Source organism: Danio rerio, chromosome 11, assembly GCF_052040795.2.
Source record: "Danio rerio strain M-AB ecotype USA chromosome 11, GRCz13ab, whole genome shotgun sequence".
In the NCBI taxonomy this organism is placed as follows: domain Eukaryota; kingdom Metazoa; phylum Chordata; class Actinopteri; order Cypriniformes; family Danionidae; genus Danio; species Danio rerio.
This window is the reverse complement of record NC_141031.1, coordinates 44,795,334-44,818,187: the sequence shown is the minus strand read 5'-3', so window position 1 is coordinate 44,818,187 and position 22,854 is coordinate 44,795,334. Positions and strand designations below refer to the sequence as shown.

General features: G+C 36.8%; 1 protein-coding gene across 3 annotated transcripts; it reads right to left on the bottom strand.

Moving 5' to 3' along the window:
- Positions 1–22,854, bottom strand: aldh4a1 (aldehyde dehydrogenase 4 family, member A1). Of its 3 annotated transcripts, NM_201158.1 has the most exon segments (15): positions 1–295; positions 1,917–2,035; positions 2,214–2,335; positions 4,016–4,168; positions 4,262–4,309; positions 5,726–5,922; positions 7,593–7,666; positions 9,681–9,868; positions 11,746–11,820; positions 13,725–13,874; positions 17,586–17,741; positions 18,364–18,411; positions 19,758–19,850; positions 20,925–21,018; positions 22,707–22,854. In NM_201158.1, coding segments are annotated over 15 exon segments (1,671 nt in total). In that variant the 5' UTR covers positions 22,748–22,854; the 3' UTR covers positions 1–182.

The following is a 22,854-nucleotide window of genomic DNA, read 5'->3' as shown; positions in this document are numbered from 1 at the left end:
TTCTTTGCTGAATTAATAGCTTGTATTAATAATCCAGTGATGTTTGCAGAGAAATCTTCGGGGATACATTCAGTCTGGTCTGCTTTTTACTGTTGCTCTTCATCATTACCACACTTTGTCTGCGGCTTTGGGACGGTAAGAAGAGTCTTTTAGGAAGGATTTTAGAGAAATGAAGCGGTCTTTTAGCTCATGTAAGGATATTTCCATTCTGTGAGTGGGACGTGTGTCTGCTTGACCACCTGAGGGGACGTCCAGCGCAGGACGTAATGGGGGCCGCCGGGTTTGTCGTTGGTGCCTGAATAGAAAGATGAAATTAATTCTGCAGGCATGGCATCACATTTTTGTAAACACAACACAATAAAATAAAGATAAAGAAGAGATTTGATTTATTTCATGCATGTATATAAATATTGCCTATTTAGTTTACAATTTATATATTAAAATGTATTATTTTAAATGTATAATTAGTAAAGGTGTCATGATCCTCCAAATCCTCGATTCGATTACATTTTCGATTCTAAAGTCACGGTTTGATTCGATTTTCGATTATGAATAATTAATTAATTAATGACGAATTAATTATTTGTAGCCTACCGTTTAAACTACCTGACCTGCATGGTCTTTGTTTACCCATAAACAAATCATACAGTAAATGAATAAAGGCAAGATACACACATAATTACCACCTGTCAATCACTTTTTCTGCATGACTCGTGAATAGGCAGTAATCTGTGTCGTTATAATGGCGTCTGTAAAAAAGGCGCACAACCAACAGGAACCAGCCAACAGTATCTGAGGTGTTCGCTAAAATGACTACGTAAGTGTGAAGTGAAAGATTGAAGCAGTCTACTAACACGATGACCGCCTGGACTTGCTGTCTCTGGCGCGCATCTGTGTGGGTGTAGTCACGTGATGTGTGTTTATAGCGGTAGTGAGGAAGGAGGCCTGCTCAGAAATGCAAAACGTCAGTGTGGATGTTGATCGTTGTCGTTCTAAAATGCCATTTAAAAACTAAGACCCATTAGTGTAAACAGGGCCTGAGTGTGTATTTTTCGCGAGCGGATTTGCAACGGGGGCGGAGTGGAGGATCGCGATGCACCCATCATTTATCAGCCCAACCCTAATACGTACATAGCAGAGCTTGCAAACTGTGTTTGTTTTTGTCGACAACACGAACGTTGTCAACATAACTCACTGGAAATGCAAAATACTTCCACACCGGCGACTTCATTGAAAGAGGAGAGGGTTTAAGTTCTGTCGACGGGTCACCTGCGTCTGCAGTTCAACAAGCACTTAAACAAGCCTGTTTTTTTCCCGCTTGGCAAGCCAAGCTGACGAGACATGGGGGCGTGGCAGCATCGACGATTCTATTTTTTTGATTCGATAATCGAAATTGAGCATATATTTCGATTTAAGATCAAAATCGAAACCCTTAATATTTAGGGTATTTTATTTTAACTCGCATTTAATTTGCATCAGAATTATTAGTCTCTTTTTTTTTTAAATATTTCCCAAATGATGTTTAACAGAGCAACGAAATTTTCACAGTATGTCTGATAATATTTTTTCTTCTGGAGAAAGTCTTATTTGTTTTATTTTTGCAAGGATAAAAGCAGTTTTTAATTTTTTATTAACAATTTTAAGGTCAATATTATTATTATATTAACATTCAATAATATTAACATTGTGTAAAAATGGTCAGTTAATCTGTAAAATTAATTGAATATAAAATAACTGTTATTTTTTTATTAGTCAAAGTTTTTTTTTTTATGTAAAACATTTTAATGATCTAGTCTTATGCAAACGTGTATTACGTAAAGTCTTTTTAAAGAGTGTGTATGTAGATGCTGTTCTTGTGGACTTGACATTCTGCGTCTGTAATAACTGACTCAGGATCAGTTTGTGTCTGCTTGTACCTGACGCTCTGGCGCCACCAAAAGGCTGCTGGGCCACGATTGATCCTGTCGATTTATCATTGATATAATAGTTTCCTGCAGCATTTCTTAAAGCTTTTCCGGCCTCCTCTATAACCGATCTGAAACACACGAGCAGATTATAAATGAATGATCACAAACGTCAAAGTCTAGTGCAGAAATATGAGTGTCTGGAGATCCTCCGAAACATTTCTGGATGAAAAAATGTGGATTGTGCTGATCTGGGTTGCTGAATTTTCATCTTCATTATCATAAATGCAGAGACAGTGCTGTGCTCACTTGTCTTGGGAGAAGATGGCTCCTGTTAGGGCGTATGGAGAAGTGTTGTCTATTAAGTGCAGGACTTTCTTGTAGTCGTTTTCAGGGTAAACGTAGACTGTCAGGACAGGTCCGAAGATCTCCTGAATTAACAAAATATATACAGTTCAAGTTAAAATTATTCGTCCTCCTGTGACTTTATTTTCAAATATTTCCCAAATGATGTTTAACAGAGCAGGAATATTTCACAGTATTTCCTATAATATTTTTTCTTCTGGAGAAAGTCTTATTTGTTTTATTTCGGCTAGAATAAAAGCAGTTTTTAATTTTTTAAAGCCATTTTAAGGTCAATATTATTAGCCCCCTTGTGCAATATTAGTTTTGGATTGTCTCCAGAATAAACCACTTTTATACAATGACTTGCCTAATTAACTTAACTTGCTTAATTAAGCTATTTAAGCCTTTAAATGTTACTTTAAACTGAATACTACTGTTAAAAAAATCTTCCCTCCATAAAATAAATTCCATAAGAATTAAAATTCAACAGGAGGCAATTTATTCCTAATTTTGACTTGCATTTTTAATGCCAGAAATTTATTTTTACAATAATATACAAATAAATAAAGGTATTTTTTAAACGTAAAAATCCTGTGATTTTTCACACTCACATTTCAGTTTATATCTCCAAACAAACACTAAAAAGTCAAAAAGCTAAATAATTAATTAGTTGATGTTTTTTTAAGTATTTTTTTAAGTACAGCAGCTTTTCTTAGACATTCAAATGCATACAAATGCTTGAAAGCAAAGACAAAAATAAAAGGAAATTATAAACCAACTTTAGATTTATAATTAAATAAACTAATTCAGAAACACACAGTCTCTGACAGTGAAAATTCCAAAGTGAGGACCAAATGTGCCAGAACACCTCAGATCTTTGATGTAAATCGTAGGTAAATTTTTTCAGTGGTAAAAGTGTGGTCGCCTGACTCATATTGACCACATATTGACAGAAGATATCTGAGCAGTTGACCATTATAATAGCATACTTCTTTGCCAAGCATAAACAAAAATTCAATACAGATTCTTTATCATGACCAAGAGACAGTTCCAATGTACAATTCAGAGGATACTGCATACTTTTAGGTACAATAATTTATTTACAATTATTTTTTTTAAATGTGTGTTGGAGACCATTTTAAAAATAATAATATTCACAATAATAATATTAATAATAATAATAATTTAGTTATTTTAGTTTATGGCAGAAAGTGGCAGAAACCAAAAAACTAACTAAAATGTTTAGATGTAAACAATATTTGGGGGCAAATAGCTTGCATATGCTTCATTTTCTTCTTTAAAAAAAAGTATGTATATTTCTGATTAAAAATCCTTTTGAAATAATTATTTCTGTAGATTTATTTTACATTCAAACAACTCAAAATATTCCCTTAAATCCAAAAACATTTGTAAAAGAACTGCTAGAAGTGGATCCTGGTGAATGTTTTCAGTATCCAGATGAGTGACTCAGTGACCAGATCAGCTGAGCAGTGTTAAATGAGGTTAAACGCAAGAGATCAGTTTAACTAAACAAACCAAAGTCCAGCCATTCATTGCCCTGAGCCTCTGTCTGTGTCTGTGTGTGTGTGTGTGTGTGAGAGAGAGAAATGAAGCATGAGTGTGTGTAAAGGTTATTATAGTTGTGAATGAATCATTTTTTATTTTATTTTAGTTTAATAAATGTCTTGTGTGTGTTGTTCTGTTGTTTTTTCCTTCAGTAAGTGGTTCACTGTACTACCCCTCCCAGAATGCATTCGTTTTCTCACCTCATTCATGATCTTCTCCTGTGGGTCGGTGGTCTCGATTATTGTGGGCTCCACGAAATAGCCCTTCTTATCGTCGCAGTTTCCTCCAGCGATGATCTTCAGATGTGGAGAAGATCTGGCGTGTTCAAGCCAGCCTTTAATCCTGGAGAAAGACTGGAGGGAGAATGACATTAGTTAAAGTTCTTTAGAAGAAGAATATATGGTAATTCGTTTACTCTCTCTGTTACTGGATCAGCAGGTTTGTACCTTGTCATCAATCACCGCTGAGAAGAAAGTGCTGAAATCTTCCACTGGCTGAAAAAAAATGAAAAGTCAGTCATTTAGTCTTCAGTGTTTGGACTCTCAGTAGTGATTATCAAACCACACTGAACTGAGCTAAAGTGAACTGAACTTAGGCCCCGTTTACACTAGTGCGTTTTAGTTTGAAAACGCATAAGTTTTGCTACGGTTACGCCATCCGTCCACACTACGCCGGAGTTCTCGAGCGCCGAAAACGGAGCGTTTCGAAAACGCTGGAGAGGCCATTTTCATTCTGAAACGCTGCTGCTCCGTCTCAGTGTGGATGGGGAAAGACGGAGACATCTGAAAACGGAGGCGGGGCTGCAAACGTTCGCCTATCTGATTGGGGCTTTTCCTGAATATTAAGTAGCCTAACACACACAGTTCAGTCTCGCATCCTCTTATTGTAAGTTCAGACTTCGCAAGGTTGATCAAGGCTGCAGTCTCCCCCTTCTCAGTTTGATATGGAAAACATACCGAGGACACGCGTAAATCTTCAAAGGGAACAGTGTACTTTATAACTTCATTCACATCACCCTGGCTACGTTGTTTCACTTTCTCAACAATAAAATGTAAACATGATTTAAGGAACTGCCTATTTTCATTTTATTAACAACTAAACAGACAGCAGAAATGTTGAGGCGCCGTGCTGCAAATATGAGCGTCATCTTCACTGTGTGGATATTTATAACAAAACGGAGCCGATAACAACTGCCTCCTTTCAATTTCAGTGAAAATACGAAACGCGCCCTCTCTTTTGCTGAATATCAGTTTTAATAATCGATAATTATAAAAGTATAACATACAATAAGTTTATACATTGTAGGAAATAAAGGCAAGCGATCAGTCAATGTACCTGGATTAATCATTAACTTATCTTTGCACTTAACCAAAACATGTTACCCGTGAACAAGTAACTTAATAGATTCCAATGACCAAAGTCAGGGAATATGTCGTTAGATAAAGACAACAACATGAATGAAATATCCCGTTTAGCAAATATAGTGAGATTAGATCCAGCGGGAGATTCGTGATGAGCAGTCCGACAAGCAGAGCTCTCATCTGGGTAGAATGCTGGAGCGCTTGCCCGAGAGTGTGTGTGTGATCACGTGATGTGCGTTTTCAGCGTTTTGGTGTGGACGGAGAGCTGTTCAGAAACGCTGGGTAAAACGCGAGTGTGGACGCGGATCGTTTTCATTCTACAACGCCGTTTTAAAACTAAAACGCACTAGTGTAAACGGGGCCTTAAACACTGAACTACACTGTTTCAATTTACTATGATCTTTTCTGTACAGCTGCTTTGACACAATCTACATTGTTAAAGCGCTGTACAAATAAAGCTGAATTGAATTGAACTGTCTTGGTGTGAATGGGCCTTTACTCTAATCTTTATGTTGACTCTATTTCCAGTAGATCTTCTCCTTCACTTACGTCTCCAACTTTGATCTGTTTGTGGACGTCCAGGAGGCCCTGTCTGATCTGAGGCCAGAGAGAGTCTGGGACGTACATACGAGAGCAGGCAGAACATTTCTGTCCTCCGTACTCAAACGCGGAGCGGATGGTGCCGGTCACCACACTGCGGACGTCTGCAGACTTGTGCACAAAGTGGAAGTTCTTCCCACCACACTCTGAAACACACACACACACACACACACACACACACACACACACACACACACACACACAAGAAACAGCCAATCAAAGATTAGTTTCTGAAAAATCAGGTTTTTAAAGGGCACCTAGGTTACCCCTTTTTTCAGATTTAATATAAGTCTTTTGCGTCTCTAGAATGTGTCTGTAAAGTTTCAGCTCAAAACACCCATCAGATTTTTTATTATCCCTTTCACAAGATCCTGTTTTATACATATTTCCACCAGGGGGTGGTTTTGTCATACAGCGCCTTTAAGGCGAGTCCTCCTCGCCTACTGTTTCTACGTGCCTTCCCGCGTGCTTTAATCTCCTCCCTCAGCTGCATCAGACAACAGACAGACTTAATACTACAGTAAGAGCTTTATTAATCAGTATTTGTTGTGAAGTTGCATTGATGAGTCACACGCAATATCGTTACAAAGTTTGCGACAACCCCCCCCCCCCCCCCCATTCTTCAGTTCACGACAACCCCCCACCCCCTCTCTCTGCTCTTCAGTTCGCGACAACCCCTTTTACATTCCACCCCCCCTTTCCGCTCTTCAGTTCGCAACAAACCCACCTCCCCTCCCCCCGTTCTTCAGTTCCGAACACCCTTCGAACACTCCGAACACTTTTCTTTTTAATATTAGCAACTTAACAGACAGCAGAAATGTTGAGGCGTCGTGCTGCATATATGAGCGTCATCTTCACTGTGTGAATATTTATAACAAAACGGAGCCGATAACAACTGCCTCCTTTCAATTTCAGTGAAAATACAAAACGCACCCTCTCTTTTGCTGAATATCAGTTTTAATAATCGATAATTATAAAAGTATAACATACAATAAGTTTATACATTGTAGGAAATAAAGGCAAGCGATTAGTCAATGTACCTGGATTAATCATTAACTTATCTTTGCGCTTAACCAAAACATGTTACCCGTGAACAAGTAACTTAATAGATTCCAATGACCAAAGTCAGGGAATATGTCGTTAGATAAAGACAACAACATGAATGAAATATCACGTTTAGCAAATATAGTGAGATTAGATCCAGCGGGAGATGCTTGATGAGAAGTCCGACAAGCAGAGCTCTCATCTGGGTAGAAATGCTGGAGTGCTTGCCCGAGAGTGTGTGTGTGGTCACGTGATGTGCGTTTTCAGCGTTTTGGTGTGGACGGAGAGCAGTTCAGAAACGCTGGGTAAAACGCGAGTGTGGACGCGGATCGTTTTCATTCTACAACGCCGTTTTAAAACTAAAACGCACTAGTGTAAACGGGGCCATAGTCTATGCACGGGGCTGCTGTAAGGTGACAGTGCTAACCACTGAGCCACCGTGCCGCCCACCAGAGTGAATTCATTAATTCGTTTTCTTTTCAGCTTAGTTTCTTTATTAATCTGGGGTCGCCACAGAGGAATGAATCACCAACTTATACAGCACATGTTTTACACAGCAGATGCCCACGCCAACACGGGGAGAACATGCAAACTCCACACAGAAATGCCAACTGACCCAGCCAAGGCTCAAACCAGTGACCTTCTTGCTGTGAGGCGATCACTGCGCCACCATGCCGCCCATAGAGTGAATTATTTGATAATTTTTCAAAATTACCCAATTGTATTTTACTGAATATAATTGATTTGAATTCTTAATGCAAAGGGAACAAACCTCCAGCAACGCGAGGGAAATTCCTGTAGATGTCCAGATTCTGGGCGACCTGCTTCCACAACCGCTTAAACGTTCTGGAAAAAAATGTGGGAAAATAGGATTTTTACATTTTCAGTGTTTGAGTTTTCAACACACAGCACAGTTTGTATTGTAAATGTAATTGTCACACACTCAAAAACATATTTTGCTGTCTGTTTAAACTACGTATCTAAAAAAAACCTGAAACAACACAATTCCAGAAATTTCTTTGGGGCAACCGAATTGTTTAATGTTGAATCCACTAAAATTTTATAAGTTACCTCAATCAATTTGTGTTGAGACAACCTGAATTAATTGTAATGCATTACATCAAGTTTACCAGCATTACATAAATTAATTAATTAATACATTTAGTGATCAAAGATACTTTAAATCATTTAAAAACAAGACTTTTTTGAGTGTTTGCACAAACTTAAAGCTGACTCTGATTTTAGATTTGCACCATGCAAAACATCCAAGCGGTTTCAACTGTCACAAACTCTGACAAACTTTAACCCGGACAGAAGATAAGAGCAATGCAATCACATGATGAAGTGCATTTGGGTTAAAATCCACATGAAGCTGCGACTGTTTTTTTTTTCTGTATTGTTATGCATTTTCTCGATAATTGGAATATTAAATGAGGAAACAGTGGGTGTGGCTTGTTTTTTTCTGCTGCGAGCTGATTTGTATACAGTAAAGTAGGCATTTCATTTAGAAAGATCAGGAAAAGGGTTTTGGGAGAGTTAAGCTGTGGTCACACTGGGCTTCTCCTCCCATTGACATCCATTCATACGTACGCGAATGCGTCAGACTGGAAACGCAGGGTCATGCATCAAGTTTCGCAGGTTGCTGCGGTGCAAAGTCCAAGCATTTTTGAAGTCTGACCTGCGAAATTGCATCACTTGACTGCGTAAGACCAATCGAAGATCAAAACATGACCTCCCTGGACAGAAATTTAAAACATGGAGCAATCGCTCGCTTATTAAAATGTCTAATAATCTTATTTAATCCCGCCCCTTTTCGCAGCGCCGCACGACAGAATATCGCATGCTCAAACTCTAATGTGACCGCTGCTTTACTACAACCTAACAGACTCCTCCTCCTGCACACCATTTTTGTTTGTTATCAAAACTGACAGCTGGAGGGGCGTGGTTAAGTGTTAGCCACACCCAACACTTCAGACAGACATAATCAGAAAATTTAACTGAAACTAACTTTTTTTCCCTTAATGACACGCACAGACGAGTTGCTCACCACAAAACTAGCAATGGCTCAGTGGTTAGCACTGTCACCTCACAGCAATAAAGTCGCTGGTACAAGTCCCGGCTGGGTCAGCTATAGATATATATATAAAAATTATAAATATATTATTTTAATAATAGCTTTTTATAAATAATTTACAAGTAAATATTATTATTACTATTATTTTTTAAAGATTTATTTTTGACCTTTTTGCCTTCATTAGATAGGTCAGTATTTGAACAGGAAGCGAAGTTGCGGACATGTCGGACATGTTGGACATGTCTTCGGGGGGTAGTCGAACACGGGATGCCCTGACGTGCTACTGCACCATATGTCAACGCATTAACCACTAGGCTATTGCGCCGACATTATTACTATTATATAATGACTCTGTTCTAAATAATTAAAATAAAAAATACATTCTGAATGTAACTGGAAAACATGTAAAGACACAGCTAAAGTGATATGCTAAGATCAATTAAGAAATCTTTTGTATAAATATATTAATTTTAGGACATCACGGTGGCTCAGTGGTTAGCAGTCGCCTCATAGCAAGAAGGTCGCTGGTTTGAGTCTCGGCTGGGTCAGTTGGCATTTCTATGTGGAGTTTGTATGTTCTCCTCGTGTTGGCGTGGGTTCCCCCGGGTGCTTAAGTTTCCCCCACAGTCCAAACAAATGCGCTATGGGGGAATTTAATAAACAAAGCTGGCTGTAGTGTTAGTCTAAGCCAATTGAAAGTAATTGACTGAATGAAAACTAGCAATGTGAGCTACGAAATCATATGGCTAGTTTTGACTTCATGTGTGATGTAAGAGAGATACATACGGGACGCTGCCGGTGAAGTTGATGCCGGCGAGGTGCTCAGAGGACGTAACTGTGTCTCCAAACACTGGCCCATCTGCCGGGACAAACTGAATGATGTTCGGTGGCAATCCAGACTCTCTCAGGATCTTATAGACAGCATAACTGGCAGACATGGCGGTATCACTGGGTTTCCACAGCACAACGTTACCCTGAAAACACACAGATACGGTTGAAGTCAGAGTGATTCGCCCTACTGTGATATTTTTTTTCTTTTTTAAATATTTCCCAAATGATGTTGAACAGATTCAGGAAATTTTGAGTATTTCCTATAATATTTTTTCTTCTATAGAAAGTCTTATTTGTTTTATTTCGGCAAGAATAAAAGCGGTTTTTAATTTTTTTATAGCCATTTTAAGGTCAATATTTTTAGTCTTGTCACGCAATATTCGTTTTGGATTGTGTACAGAACAAACCACTGTTATAAAATCACTTGCCTAATTACCCTAACCTGCCTAATTAAGCCTTTATATTGAGCTGAATACTGGTCTCTTGAAAAATATCTAGTCAAGTATTATTTACTGTCATCATGGCAAAGATAAAAGAAATCAGTTATCAGAAATGAGTTATTATAACTATTATGTTTAGAAAAATCTTCTCATTAAACAAACAGAACACTACTTCGACTGTATGTAGTAAAGTCAGCATTAAAGATTTAAAGAAACACTCAAACATGTGTTTCTTTAATAAAGTGCATGGTTTAATAAAAAGCATTTTAAATGTAAAGTAAAAAAAAAAACAGTAATTATTAAATCAACATAATTAGTTTTTTTGTGATTACTCATGACTGGGCCCACAAGGAATCGGCGCTCACAAAAATTCACAGAAAATAAAATATTTTATGCATATCATTCATGTATATTTTCACTCTTTTAGCAGATATATTATATGAGGGACCTACTTTGTTTATCAAACAAGTGGTTCTAAATGGATTTGCATTGTGAAGCTTAAATTAAAGTTTTTATTTCATGTTTTAAGCTTTTAGTTACTATACACTCAAAATCATTTAAACAGAAATCTGCACAGAAATGTCAAAATTCTCTGACCTTCACAGTAGATATAAACAAAACTGATTTACAAATAAACTCAATTTACTTAATTACTAAACTCAAATACGACAGAATTGAAAGAAAATATTGTCTTTTTCGAGGTGTTTAGAGTTATTAAAAAATAAATATATATATTTATATAATTTTTTTATTTTTTTATTTGAAATAAAGTCCAGAAAAAATGTAATGTGTATTTTGGAAACCTTTTTAAGAGTATCAATTGGTAATAATTCATAGTTTTAGCAAGAGAATGTCAGATTTTTTTATTTAATTACATTTGTTTTTAAATAAAATATTTAATTTAATTGGAAAATATACAGTTAAAGTCAGAATTATTAGCCCCCCTGTTTATTTTGTCCCCCAATTTCTGTTCAACAGAGGGGAGATTTTTTCAACACATTTCTTAACATAATAGTTTTAATGACTCATCTCTAATAACTGATTTATTTTATCTTTGTCATGATGACAGTAAATAATATTTGACTAGATATTCTTCAAGACACTTCTGTACAGATAGTGACATTTAAAGGCTTAACTAGGTTAATTAGGTTAACTAGGCAGGTTAGGGTAATTAGGAAAGTTATTGTATAACGATGGTTTGTTCTGTAGATTATAGAAAATAAAATGAGCTTAAAGGGGCTAATAATATTGACCTTAAAATCACTCCTTTTATTCTAGCTGAAATAAAACAAATAAGACTTTCTCCAGAAGATAAAATATTATCAGACATACTGTGAAAATGTCCTTGCTCTGTTAAACATTATTTGGGAAATATTTAAACAATAGAAAAAAATAAAAGGGAGGCTAATAATTCTGACTTCAACTGTATATAATAAAAACAAAGCATTGTTGTGCATAACAAAATTACAAAAATATATAATTTTAAATAAAAAAAACAGATAAAAATGAAATCTGAAACTTAAATTGCATTCATCTGCACATTGTGTTAAGCTCTTTATGCAATACATTTAATATCCAACCATAAGAGCAGGAGTGCCGGCCAGGTTTCCACCAATCGCTGTGAAGTTAAATGGAGCAACAGCAGCAACGAATCCCTGAAAACAAGTAAAAGTCGAGTTAATTTTACATAATACAACATTATACAATAATTTACGATTGATGAAACTGTATGAGGAGACGAGAAAAAAAATTGTTGAACATTTAGGCGGACATGACCCTAAGCACTGAATGTTTTTACCAGGTTTATATCTTCTAAATTGCACATTTTGTCATAGTTTTGGAGCACAATAGACAATAAAAGTGATTCCTGTGATGGACATTTGTATTGATTTTGTAAAATGTAGAGAGAAACTAAGCTCTTATGTACTGGCTAAGGCCAAAGCCGGAGACATTGTAGCACTCCTAGTCAGGAGATCAACAAGATCTTTTCTTTCCCACCAGAAATGTATCTTTCCTGGAGATCATTCACAGGACAATGAGGTAACAATACTATTACTGACATCTATAAAACTGTACTTTAACTGTAGGGGTGAAATGAATCAGGCCCAGGCATGGTTGGAAGAGGTGTGCCAGAGCACGGTTCAATTGGGCTTTGGCGCAATAGGCTTGTAGTGTGAGTGCAAAGCGTGCCTGAACCTAAAACTAAAGACTTGACGTTTCTTTTAAGGGACATTTCATTTGGATTTATTAATCCTCCTTACTGTTCAGTGAACACATCTGTCATAGTTTATTAAAGACTTAAAACCCTCGCTGCACCTTCAGCAAACCTCCTAACGAGGATTTTATGATCATTTATGAGCGTCAAAAGTGCTTGATCTGTTCCGACTGTGTCACTACATCCTAAAGCGACTAATAATAATACAAAACGTTGTAACTAAAGCAATGTCCACTGTGCTGAGATTACATTTACATTTAGCAGACACTTTTATCCAAAGCGACTTACAAATGAGGACAAGGAAGCAATTTACACAACTATAAGAGCAACAATGAATAAGTGCTGTAGGCAAGTTTCAGGTGTGTAAAGTGTAGGAAGCAAAACATTAGTAATTTTTTTATTTATTTTTTTAGTACAGTTAGTGGTAGAACCAGAGAGGCAATTGCAGATTAGGAAGTGAAGTGGAGACTAAATAGTTGAGTTTTTAGTCGTTTCTTGAAGACAGTGAGTGACTCTGCCGTTCTGATGCAGTTAGGGAGTTCATTCCACCAACTGGGCAGATTGAATGCGAGAGTTCGGGAAAGTGATTTCTTCCCTCTTTGGGATGGAACCACGAGGCGACGTTCATTCACAGAACGCAAGTTTCTGGAGGGCACATAGATCTGCAGAAGTGAGAGCAGATAAGAAGGAGCAAAGCCAGAAGTCGCTTAGTAAGCAAACATCAGAGCTTTGAATTTGATGCGAGCAGCAACTGGCAGCCAGTGCAAATGGATGAGCAGCGGAGTGACATGTGCTCTTTTAGGTTCATTAAAGACCACTCGTGCTGCTGCGTTCTGAAGCAGCTGAAGAGGTTTGATAGAGTTAGCTGGAAGCCCGGCTAGTAGAGAGTTGCAATAGTCCAGTCTGGAGAGAACAAGAGCTTGAACAAGGAGTTGAGCTGCATGTTCAGATAGGAAGGGTCGGACCTTTCTGATGTTATAAAGTGCGAATCTGCAAGATCGAGCAGTTCTAGAAATGTGGTCAGAGAAGTTTAGTTGGTCATCAATCGTTACTCCAAGGCTTTTCACTATTTTGGATGCAGTAATGATTGCCCCATCCATCTGGATTGAAAAGTTAGGATGTAGTTAGTGTGCTTCTCTACCTGTTAAACTGAACTGCGCATTATCGATAACGCAAGCGTGCTCCGGCTTGGAAGGTAATGCATTGTGAGTGCAGGCCATAGGGGGAGAGGGGAGTGGGGACAATCGTGCTTTGGCACGGTTCAAGTCAACTGTACCTAGAGTGAGTACACCTTAAAAGAATTGTAAAACACTTGTGAGCTGTGTTCTAGACATGTAAACGCACCTCTAGGCCGCGGTACAGCATGGTGTTTGTGCTGCCTTCACTGTCCAGCGGCTGCTGGTCTTCAAGCTCAATTGCATGTTTGGCATTAAACCTGAAGAAGTCAATGAGTTCTGGAGCTGCGTCGATCTCCGCCTGAACCACAGTCTTACCCTGTAACAGAGAGCAAATACAGCAGAAATTAGTTTATGTACCGACAAATAACAGGCATTTGTGGAGTAGCTATTGTAGCTATAGAGGTTTGTTCCTGCCACCGAATAAAACTAACAAAAAAGGTTATTATGACTTTTTATCTCAACATTGCTTGACACAAACTTTTTTTAGAAAAGAGAGAGAATTTAGATGTTATTGTCATTTCAGCTTCTATGGCTATGTCATGGCAATAAAACAGATCAGGTTTACCAAATTTTATAAATGCCACTTTTCGATAATTATAAAAATATTCTAACAATTAAAAGTCATCAACAGCAATAAATAACTGTTACGAGTAGTGTAGTGTAGGCTTGTGTATGGTGTTTCTTTCTCTCTCCCTCTCTCTCTCGCTCTTCTCCCGCTCTCTCTCTTTCTGAGTATTCGCAGGTGCAGCGGATTACGTTGGGTCGGATCGTGATTGGCGCTTGGATTGGCGGCGGCTGTATATAAACTGCAGAGAGCATGGATTTGATGGCTCCCCGCTCTCTCTCGATTCCCCGGTTATGCTCAGTGGAGACTAGTGGTCGAATGAGTGTTTGCTTCTATCTCTTTGTGGCGTTTTGTGAGATGCCGATGTGACGTTAATTCTAACCGGAGAAACCCGGTTTTCTGTCTCCCTGTCTGTCTAGGAGTATGTAGGGAGGTTTGGTGCCTTCCATTTCTTATTTTCGTTTTCTCCTGTGTTTGCTAGTAGGGAGGTAATTTTTCTGTATTTTATTTTATTGTCTGTTTTTCAGGGAAGTTTGATCTAATTTAGTTAGCTTGGTTTATTTTTGCTCCTTATTTCTGTAAATAAATCATATTTTCTTGTTAATTCTCAGTGGTTGTGTTTTTGGTTTATTTTGGGGAGAGAGAGCGCCGTGGCACCAGGGATTATGTTTTTAATTCCTGTTATTTTGTTACGTTTTGGTTAAACCTCTTTTTGATCAAGGATTTTCAATTTAATTCATAACAATAACACACAAGGTACAATACATAAATAATAATAATGATAATATAAGATAAAAATCGAAAAACAGTTCAAAGGTTACTTTTGATAGAAATTGATAAAAAACATTAAAAAATGTTTCATTTAAAGCCTCCAAATAAAAATTATATTCTGATAACATTAAAAATAGCGCATTCCACAAGTATACGTTTAACAGTTTGCTGAATGTTAACAGTATGTTCATGTGTGAGTCTACTTTTTTTCAGAACTTCTGAGATGTAAACCCAAAATTGTGAATTAAGTCCAAATTGGGAGATATAAACTCACAATTCTGATAAATAAAGTCAGAATTCTGAGAAAAAAAAAAACTTGCAAGCCACGTCAGAATCCACTTAAGCTAATATGAGGACAGAAAAATCCACTTTGCGTCGTGGCGCATGGTCTTACAGGGCTGAGAATAATCTCTTAATGAGTTATAGGTGTGTTTTGAGAATAAACCAATCAGAGTCTCATCTCCCATTCCCTTTAAGAGCCAGTTACGTCGCGCCAAAGCACATTTGATATTTACACGACGGACTTTGTAAGTGGAAAAACTGAACGCTTCACAAGAGAGAAAACAGCTAAACAGAGCATCTGCAGCGTGAGAATGAGAGATGAGCCTCCTCATTCTTTACTTTCACTCTCGTGGATAGGTAAACGTGTTGTACGCACAGACATCAATTAGCCTATACATAATTAATTTCGTTTGTTAAGCGCTAAGGTTTATTAAAAAATGTCCAGCAAACGAATAAATGAACAATAATAACAAAGTGTGCTCAAAAAAGTTTTTTGCTGTGCCCCATATGGTCTAAAACCTGACAGGTGGGCAAACCTAAGCTTGTTTTTAATAAAACAAATATAAATATGGATATAATAAATATTACTGCTAATAATAATAACATTACACAAAAGTAAATTGTCATGAATTAACTGAAAAAGCCTCCCGAGATGAAGAAGGCATGAAGGCAGTAGTTTTTTTATTTATATAGGCTAGAAAATAATATGTTTTGTAATATTTTAATCCTTTATATTTATATCTGATATATATATCCCTATATATCCTATATATGTCCTTAATATTTGAATTCTTTTTCATATGTAAAGATATTTGCGTATTGCTGTACATCCTGTCTGTATTAAGCAATGTGCAAGCGCACAACTAACGCGCTCTGTGCTTGGCCTTAGACAGGCTTTGTTCTGGTCTATAGAACAGACTTTTATAGTTTCTCAAAATAGCAACGCGCCAGCAATACACCTCAACACGCCTCCCTTTTCAGATCAGAACGCCTATGGGCGCACATATGAGCGGAAATGCATTTGCAATTTAAACAGCGTGCTGTAACACGTCAAAACGACTCTTGCGCCAAGCTGAAACTATCAAACAACAATTGCGTCGCGCCTTACGCCACATTGCACCGGGTATATGATAGGGCCCATTATCTCTTAAATATACAACTAAGCATATTTTCACGCAATTTCAAGAAAGTTTGTTTGGTCGTATCCTATATCAGTATTGTGTTTACTGAGTTTGGTCTTTTAAAAACACAGTTTAATGCATTGTGCCACATTAGCATTATTCTTAGCATTATGATATTTTACTACAGGAAGAAAATGTTATGACTTCCAAATACTTCAATATAGTCTATATTAGTAAATGCCAGGCTATTTGAAATGCAGGCATAACACTGTATGACAACGGGGCATATGACTGTTCTAGAGCCTACAGCTAGTCAATCTGTCAGATTCTGGAGCGCATTACAGCTCTAAATCAAATAATAAATGAGAAATCAATTACTCTAAATAAAATAAACACATTTCGAAATAAAATTATAACTAAATATCACCCAAAGATGGAGCCCAGACAAGTGAATAGCATGTCAAATTATCTGATAACTGTAAAATATAAACCCAAAAAGCAACTAAACTATAACACATAAATACAATATATATGCCAAGTTTAGCATCTGGAATCAGCTGAGGTGATGTGACTTAAAAAGTACTAATAAATAGTTGTAATATATTAGGCAGGTAATAAGCCAGTTGTTACAAATGAGATTTTTTTTAACCTAAAGTGTTACCGAAATATTATACGTATTATAGTGCATATGAAATTTATGTAGTATCTTTTATAGACATAAAATAAGTCATGTATGCATATATATATATATATATATACATACACACACACACAACAGTTCTGTCTGGATCTCGAATCTTATTGGCCATGATATTTTTTGGTAATATCAGCATCTGTACAGCCTCTTTGCCCTTTGTGTATTACTCCACCCACATACAACCAATAACAAGCAGGCGCTACTGCTTGACAAATATGATGTAAGCTGCAGATACAAGTGGCCACGCTCTTAATTATGCACAATATTAAGGTTTAAAATAAATTAAATAGATGAGTTATTAAAAAAAAATCACCGTCTCACAGTTGTCATGAAGATTAATATTAGCTATATACACCAAAACAATTTTTTGTACCAGGTTGTAAACATGTTTTTTTTCTGCTGTAAAGTTGTGCAATTTAACATGGCAGTCTATGCGGATTTGATAGTTTCTGAAGCCAGCCCCCCAGTGGCCAGTCGATGAACTGCAGTTTCAATTACTTCTGTATTGAGGTTGTTTTAGAGTAGCTTCCCTGAGCACTGACAGCAAAGACATAAATGGCTTTAAAGGTGTAAATGTTGCTGAAGACGCACCTGTCCGATCATTGTCTTGGCCAGTACTTCTGCTCTCTTGGGCCCACTGATGATGTCAGCAGCTTTGAAGAAGATCTGGGCTCGATCTGAGACCGGTTTAAGATCCCATTCCCTCCGAGCAGCGACTGAAGCCTCAATGGCTTTATTTAGAAGATCCTGAAGACACCAGAAGGCCAAATGATGAACACAACTAACCTCATTCCATGCTACAGTTGATGTCAGGATTATTCGCCCTTCTGAATTATTAGTGCCCCTGTATATTTTCGTATAATTTCTGTTTTTATTTCTAACTAATTTCGGATTTTGCCATGATGACAGAACATATATTTTGCTAGATATTTTTAAGATACTAGTATTCAGCTTAAAGTGACATTTAAAGGCTTAACTAGGTTAATTGGGTTAACTAGGCCGGTTAGGGTAATTAGGCAAGTCATTGTATGACAGTGGTTTATTCTGTAGACAATCCGAAACAAATATAGCTTTAAAAGCGTAATAATATTGACCTTGAAAATGCTTTTTTTTTTTTTTTAAATTAAAACTGTTTTCCTTCTAGCCGAAAAAAAAAAAAAAAAACTTTCTCCAGAAGAAAAAATATTATAGGAAATACTGTGAAAAATTCCTGAATCTGTTAAACATCATTTGGGAAATATTAGAAAGAAAGAAATTCACACAGGGGTGAACAATTTTGACTATATATTAAAATCTTCGAAATACATTGAATCAGTTCAACTAAAATGACAAATAACACACTTGCAGTTTTTCTAAAATCACACTGTACCTTGTCAGCATAGCAGAACTTTGCAACTTGGTGAGAATGGTTGAAGGGCTGTGGAAAAAAAAAGCGTCATATTTTAATATCAAAATAACATGAGAATATGAAGCAATTTTAAAAAATGTCATGTAAATGGAGTTAGATAGAACTCGTTCACTAAAGCCAATTTAGCTAACCAATTCCCCTATAGTGCATGTGTTTGGACTGTGGGGGAAACCGGAGCACCCGGAGGAAACCCACGCCAACACGGGGAGAACATGCAAACTCCACACAGAAATGCCAACTGACCCAGCCGGGACTCCAATCAGCGAATGAACCAGTGAGGCGACAATGCTAATCACTGAGACACTGTGCTGCCCCATGTATTGATTTAATTTGAAATTGTTTTATTATGTAATTATTAATTTATTATTATTATTATTATTGTATATGTTGTTAATTTTACATTCATTCATTTTCTTGTCGGCTTAATCCATTTATTAATCTGGCGTCGCCACAGCGGAATGAACCGCCAACTTATCCAGCAAGTTTTTACGCAGCAGATGCCCTTCCAGCCACAACCCATCTCTGGGAAACATCCACACACACACTCATTAACTACGGACAATTTAGCCTATCCAATTCACCTGTACCGCATGTCTTTGGACTGTAGGGGAACCTGCAGCACCCGGAGGAAACCCACGCAAATGCAGGGAGAACATGCAAACTCCACACAGAAACTTGTTAATAATAAATAGATTTAAAACATACCAAGGTAACTGCAATAAATAGCTAAGCTAAAAACTTGAAATTATAATATTTTTTTCACCTAAAATTAAATACATTTTAATTAATAAATATATTTCAATTATTTATTTATTTATTTTTTTATTTGCATTGATATTTATTTATTTAGCAGATGCTTTTATTAAAAGTCACTTGCCAGATACAAATGTCACTAATAAATATGAATAATTACGATAAAAGAAAGAAAAAAAGAGAGTCTTTGTAAACAAGCAGTCAGAATGGCTGTGTATTCTGTGGCTGTAAAAAAATGTGTCATGGCCTGAAGAGCAATCGTTCACTCCGGAGATGATTACCACTGTCGCCTCACAGCAAGAATGTCGCTGTTTGGAGCGACGGCTGGGTCAGTTGGCATTTCTGTGTGGAGTTTGCATGTTCTCCCAGTGTTGGTGTGGGTTTCCTCCGGGTGCTTTGGTTTCCCGGTTTGTGTGTGAATGAGTGTGTATGGGTGTTTCCCCGTGCTGGGTTGCAGCTCTAAGAGCATCCGCTGTGCGAAACATATGCTGGATAAGTTGGTGGTTCATTCTGCTGTGGCGAAGCCAGATTAATAAATGGACTAAGCCGAAGAAAAATGAATGAATGAATGAATGAATGTTTCCCAGTGTTGCTGAACTCACAGACAGCTGGAATCGGATGTCTTTGGTCCACACTTCTTCATTTCCGATCACACATGGAATTTCTTCTGTTTTTCCCTTCAGGTTTCGTAACGCCTGAATAAAACACACAGAGGCCGTCTGTCAGATAAACATGAGGTATTCTGAGGGTGTGTGTGTGTGAGTGCGTGAGAGAGAAAGAGTGTGTGTGTATGTGTGTGAGAGAGTGTATGCCTGTCTGAGAGAAAGCATGTGTGCATGTGTGAGAGAATGTGTGTGTGTGTGTGTGTGTGTGTGTGTGTGTGTGTGTGTGTGAGAGAGAGTGTGTGGGTCTGTGTGAGTGAAAGAACGTGTGTGTGTGAGAGAGTGTATGAAAGTCTGAAAGAAAGCGTGTGTGCATTTGTGAGAGAATGTTTGCATTTGTGTGTGTGAGAGAGAGTGTGCGTGTGTGCTTGAGAGTGTCTATGTGTGAGAGAAAGAATGTGTGTGTGAGACAGTGAGTATGTTAGTGTGTATGTGTGATTTAGAGTGAGTTAGTGTGTGTGGGTGGGTGTGCATTTGTGTTTACACATGGGGGAGAAAGAGTGTGTGTGGGAAAGTGTGTGTGTGTGAATGTGTATGTATGGGTCTATGTATGTATGTGTGTATGAGAAAGAAAGTGAGAGTGTGTGTGTGTGTTTGTGTTTGAGACAGTTTCGATGTGTGTGAGCGACAGTGTGTATCTGTGTTAGTGTGTGTCCTTGTGTGTATGTTTGAGAGAATGTCTATATGTGTGTGTGAGAGTGTCCGTTTGAAAGAGAGTTAGTGAGTTAGTGTGCTTCCGTATGGTTGTGCGTGTATGTGTATGCGTGCATGCATGTGTATTTATGCGTGTGCGTGCTCGCGAGTTTGTGTAGGTATAAATGTGTGTGCGTATGTGTGCATATGGTTGCGTGTGTGCCTGTTAGTGTTTGTATGCATGTGTGTGTGAGTGTATATCTGCATTTGTGTTAGTGTGTTTCCATATGGTTGTGCGTGTATGTGTGTGTGTGTGTGCATGCATGTAAGTGCTTGTATATGTATGTGTGCACGTGCATAAGTATGTGTGTGTGTGTGTGTACATGTATGTATATGTATGTATATGAGTATGTGTGTGCGAACATGAGTGTTTATATATGTGTGTGTGTGTGTGTGTGTGTGTGTGTATTTGACCTCCTCCAGTTCTGCTCTCTCTTTATTGCCCTCTTTAAACCCCAGAACGGGCTCATTCTTCACCTCCACCGCTACACACGAGAAAGTCTTGAACCTGCAGAGAAAACAAATTCATCTTAGTGAATCACAGGGGTTTTACTTCAGTCTGGTTTAGTCTTTAATCAATCAGTGACAGAATTGTTGCACGAATAACCTGCTATAAATCCCAATGAGAGACCAAAGCAGGACCTTTTGGACTTTATTTAATTCAAATTCATTTGTATAGCGCTTTTTACTATAATTATTGTTTCAAGAAGCTTTACAAAAGGTGCACATTATTACAATCAAATTAACTTAAAGTCAATCAAATACAAGTTATTATATACAGACATCGTTAACCTGCAATTTTTTAGCATATAGGTCATGTCTATGTATACATGTTAAATAAAGTGTATTTAAATTATTCAGTACTTAGACCACAGCTTCAACTGTATTATAAAGCCCAATTTTATAGTATTCAATTAATTTACTTGTCAATTTCATATTTACTTGTATTTAAATAATTAAGTTTATATATGTATATATTCATGCATACATAGTCTGTCATGCATATTCAGATTTTGTAATGCATTTATTTTGATGTACTAAAAAAAACCAACTATAAAATATTAGAAATACAAAATTAAAACAAATAAAATAAAAATAAAATGCAAAATTACTTGGATTTTAAATTATTACGTTTATTTATGTATGCATTTATGTATGCGTGTCCTGTCATGCGAATTCAAATTGTGTATACTTAATGCAGGTAATTTGATGTACTAAAAATAACCAACTACAAAGTATTAAAACAGCACAAAATAAAAGAAAAATTATATTATATATTAGATTATATAAGTGTGTGCTATAATTAGCATATGTATGCATATAAATGTAATAAAATATTATGTATTTGGAATAAATGCAGCACAATATAATAAACGCATTACAATAATAAATGCATCGGAATATACACACACACACACAACACCACCAGTGCTGATATACAGCCATATCATACTGCTACGAGTGTGATATTGCTAATATATATATATATATATATATATATATATATATATATATATATATATATATTTTTTTTTTTTATATCATACGTATAATATTTCAGTAACACTTGAGGTAAAAAATAAAAAACAATTCTCATTTGTAACTACTGACTTATTACCTGCCTAATCTATTATAACTATTTATTAGTACTTTTTAAGTACATTTTCAGCATGATGTTATTCTAGATCCCATAATCTTATTCAATACACGTAGTAGTAAGGTTTGTGTATTGAATAATATTATGGAATCTAATAACTTACTCACTTAATGATGTGTTAACAGCGAGAATTCCTTTAAATAAAGTGTGACCAATATTTTTTTTATATTTTGCATCTAAAAGCTTGAAATCAACAGGGTGCATGTGAAAAACATGTATATCCACTAAAGAGAAAGTACAGTGTTTAGTTATGAGTATTATGCGCCTGAATAGATTGAATGACAGTAATAATAATAGGAAACACTTGTGCAAACAGATCTCACCTACATAACAGCAGGGAGACAAGTTTCTTGAAGCATTACATAACACACAGTCTGCCTGAATACTTGTACAGTACATGAAAACTTCCAGCATTTACTCACAGCAGATAATAATGTATGATTATGAGCACATTACTGAAGGCAGACGATGACTGAAGTCAAAAGTGCTCCAGTTAGACCGAAAGTCATGCGTGAGTCCATGTGCAAATACATACATACCCTTTCCACGACTGACTGACGGCAGACCTCACTCGCAGCATCGTTGATTTGGCCGTACAGGGAAGCACAGAGATATTATTTATATATATACAATTCAGAAATATCCTCCTGTTGAGGAACCACGGCGCTGAGGTGGAATTTTGATACT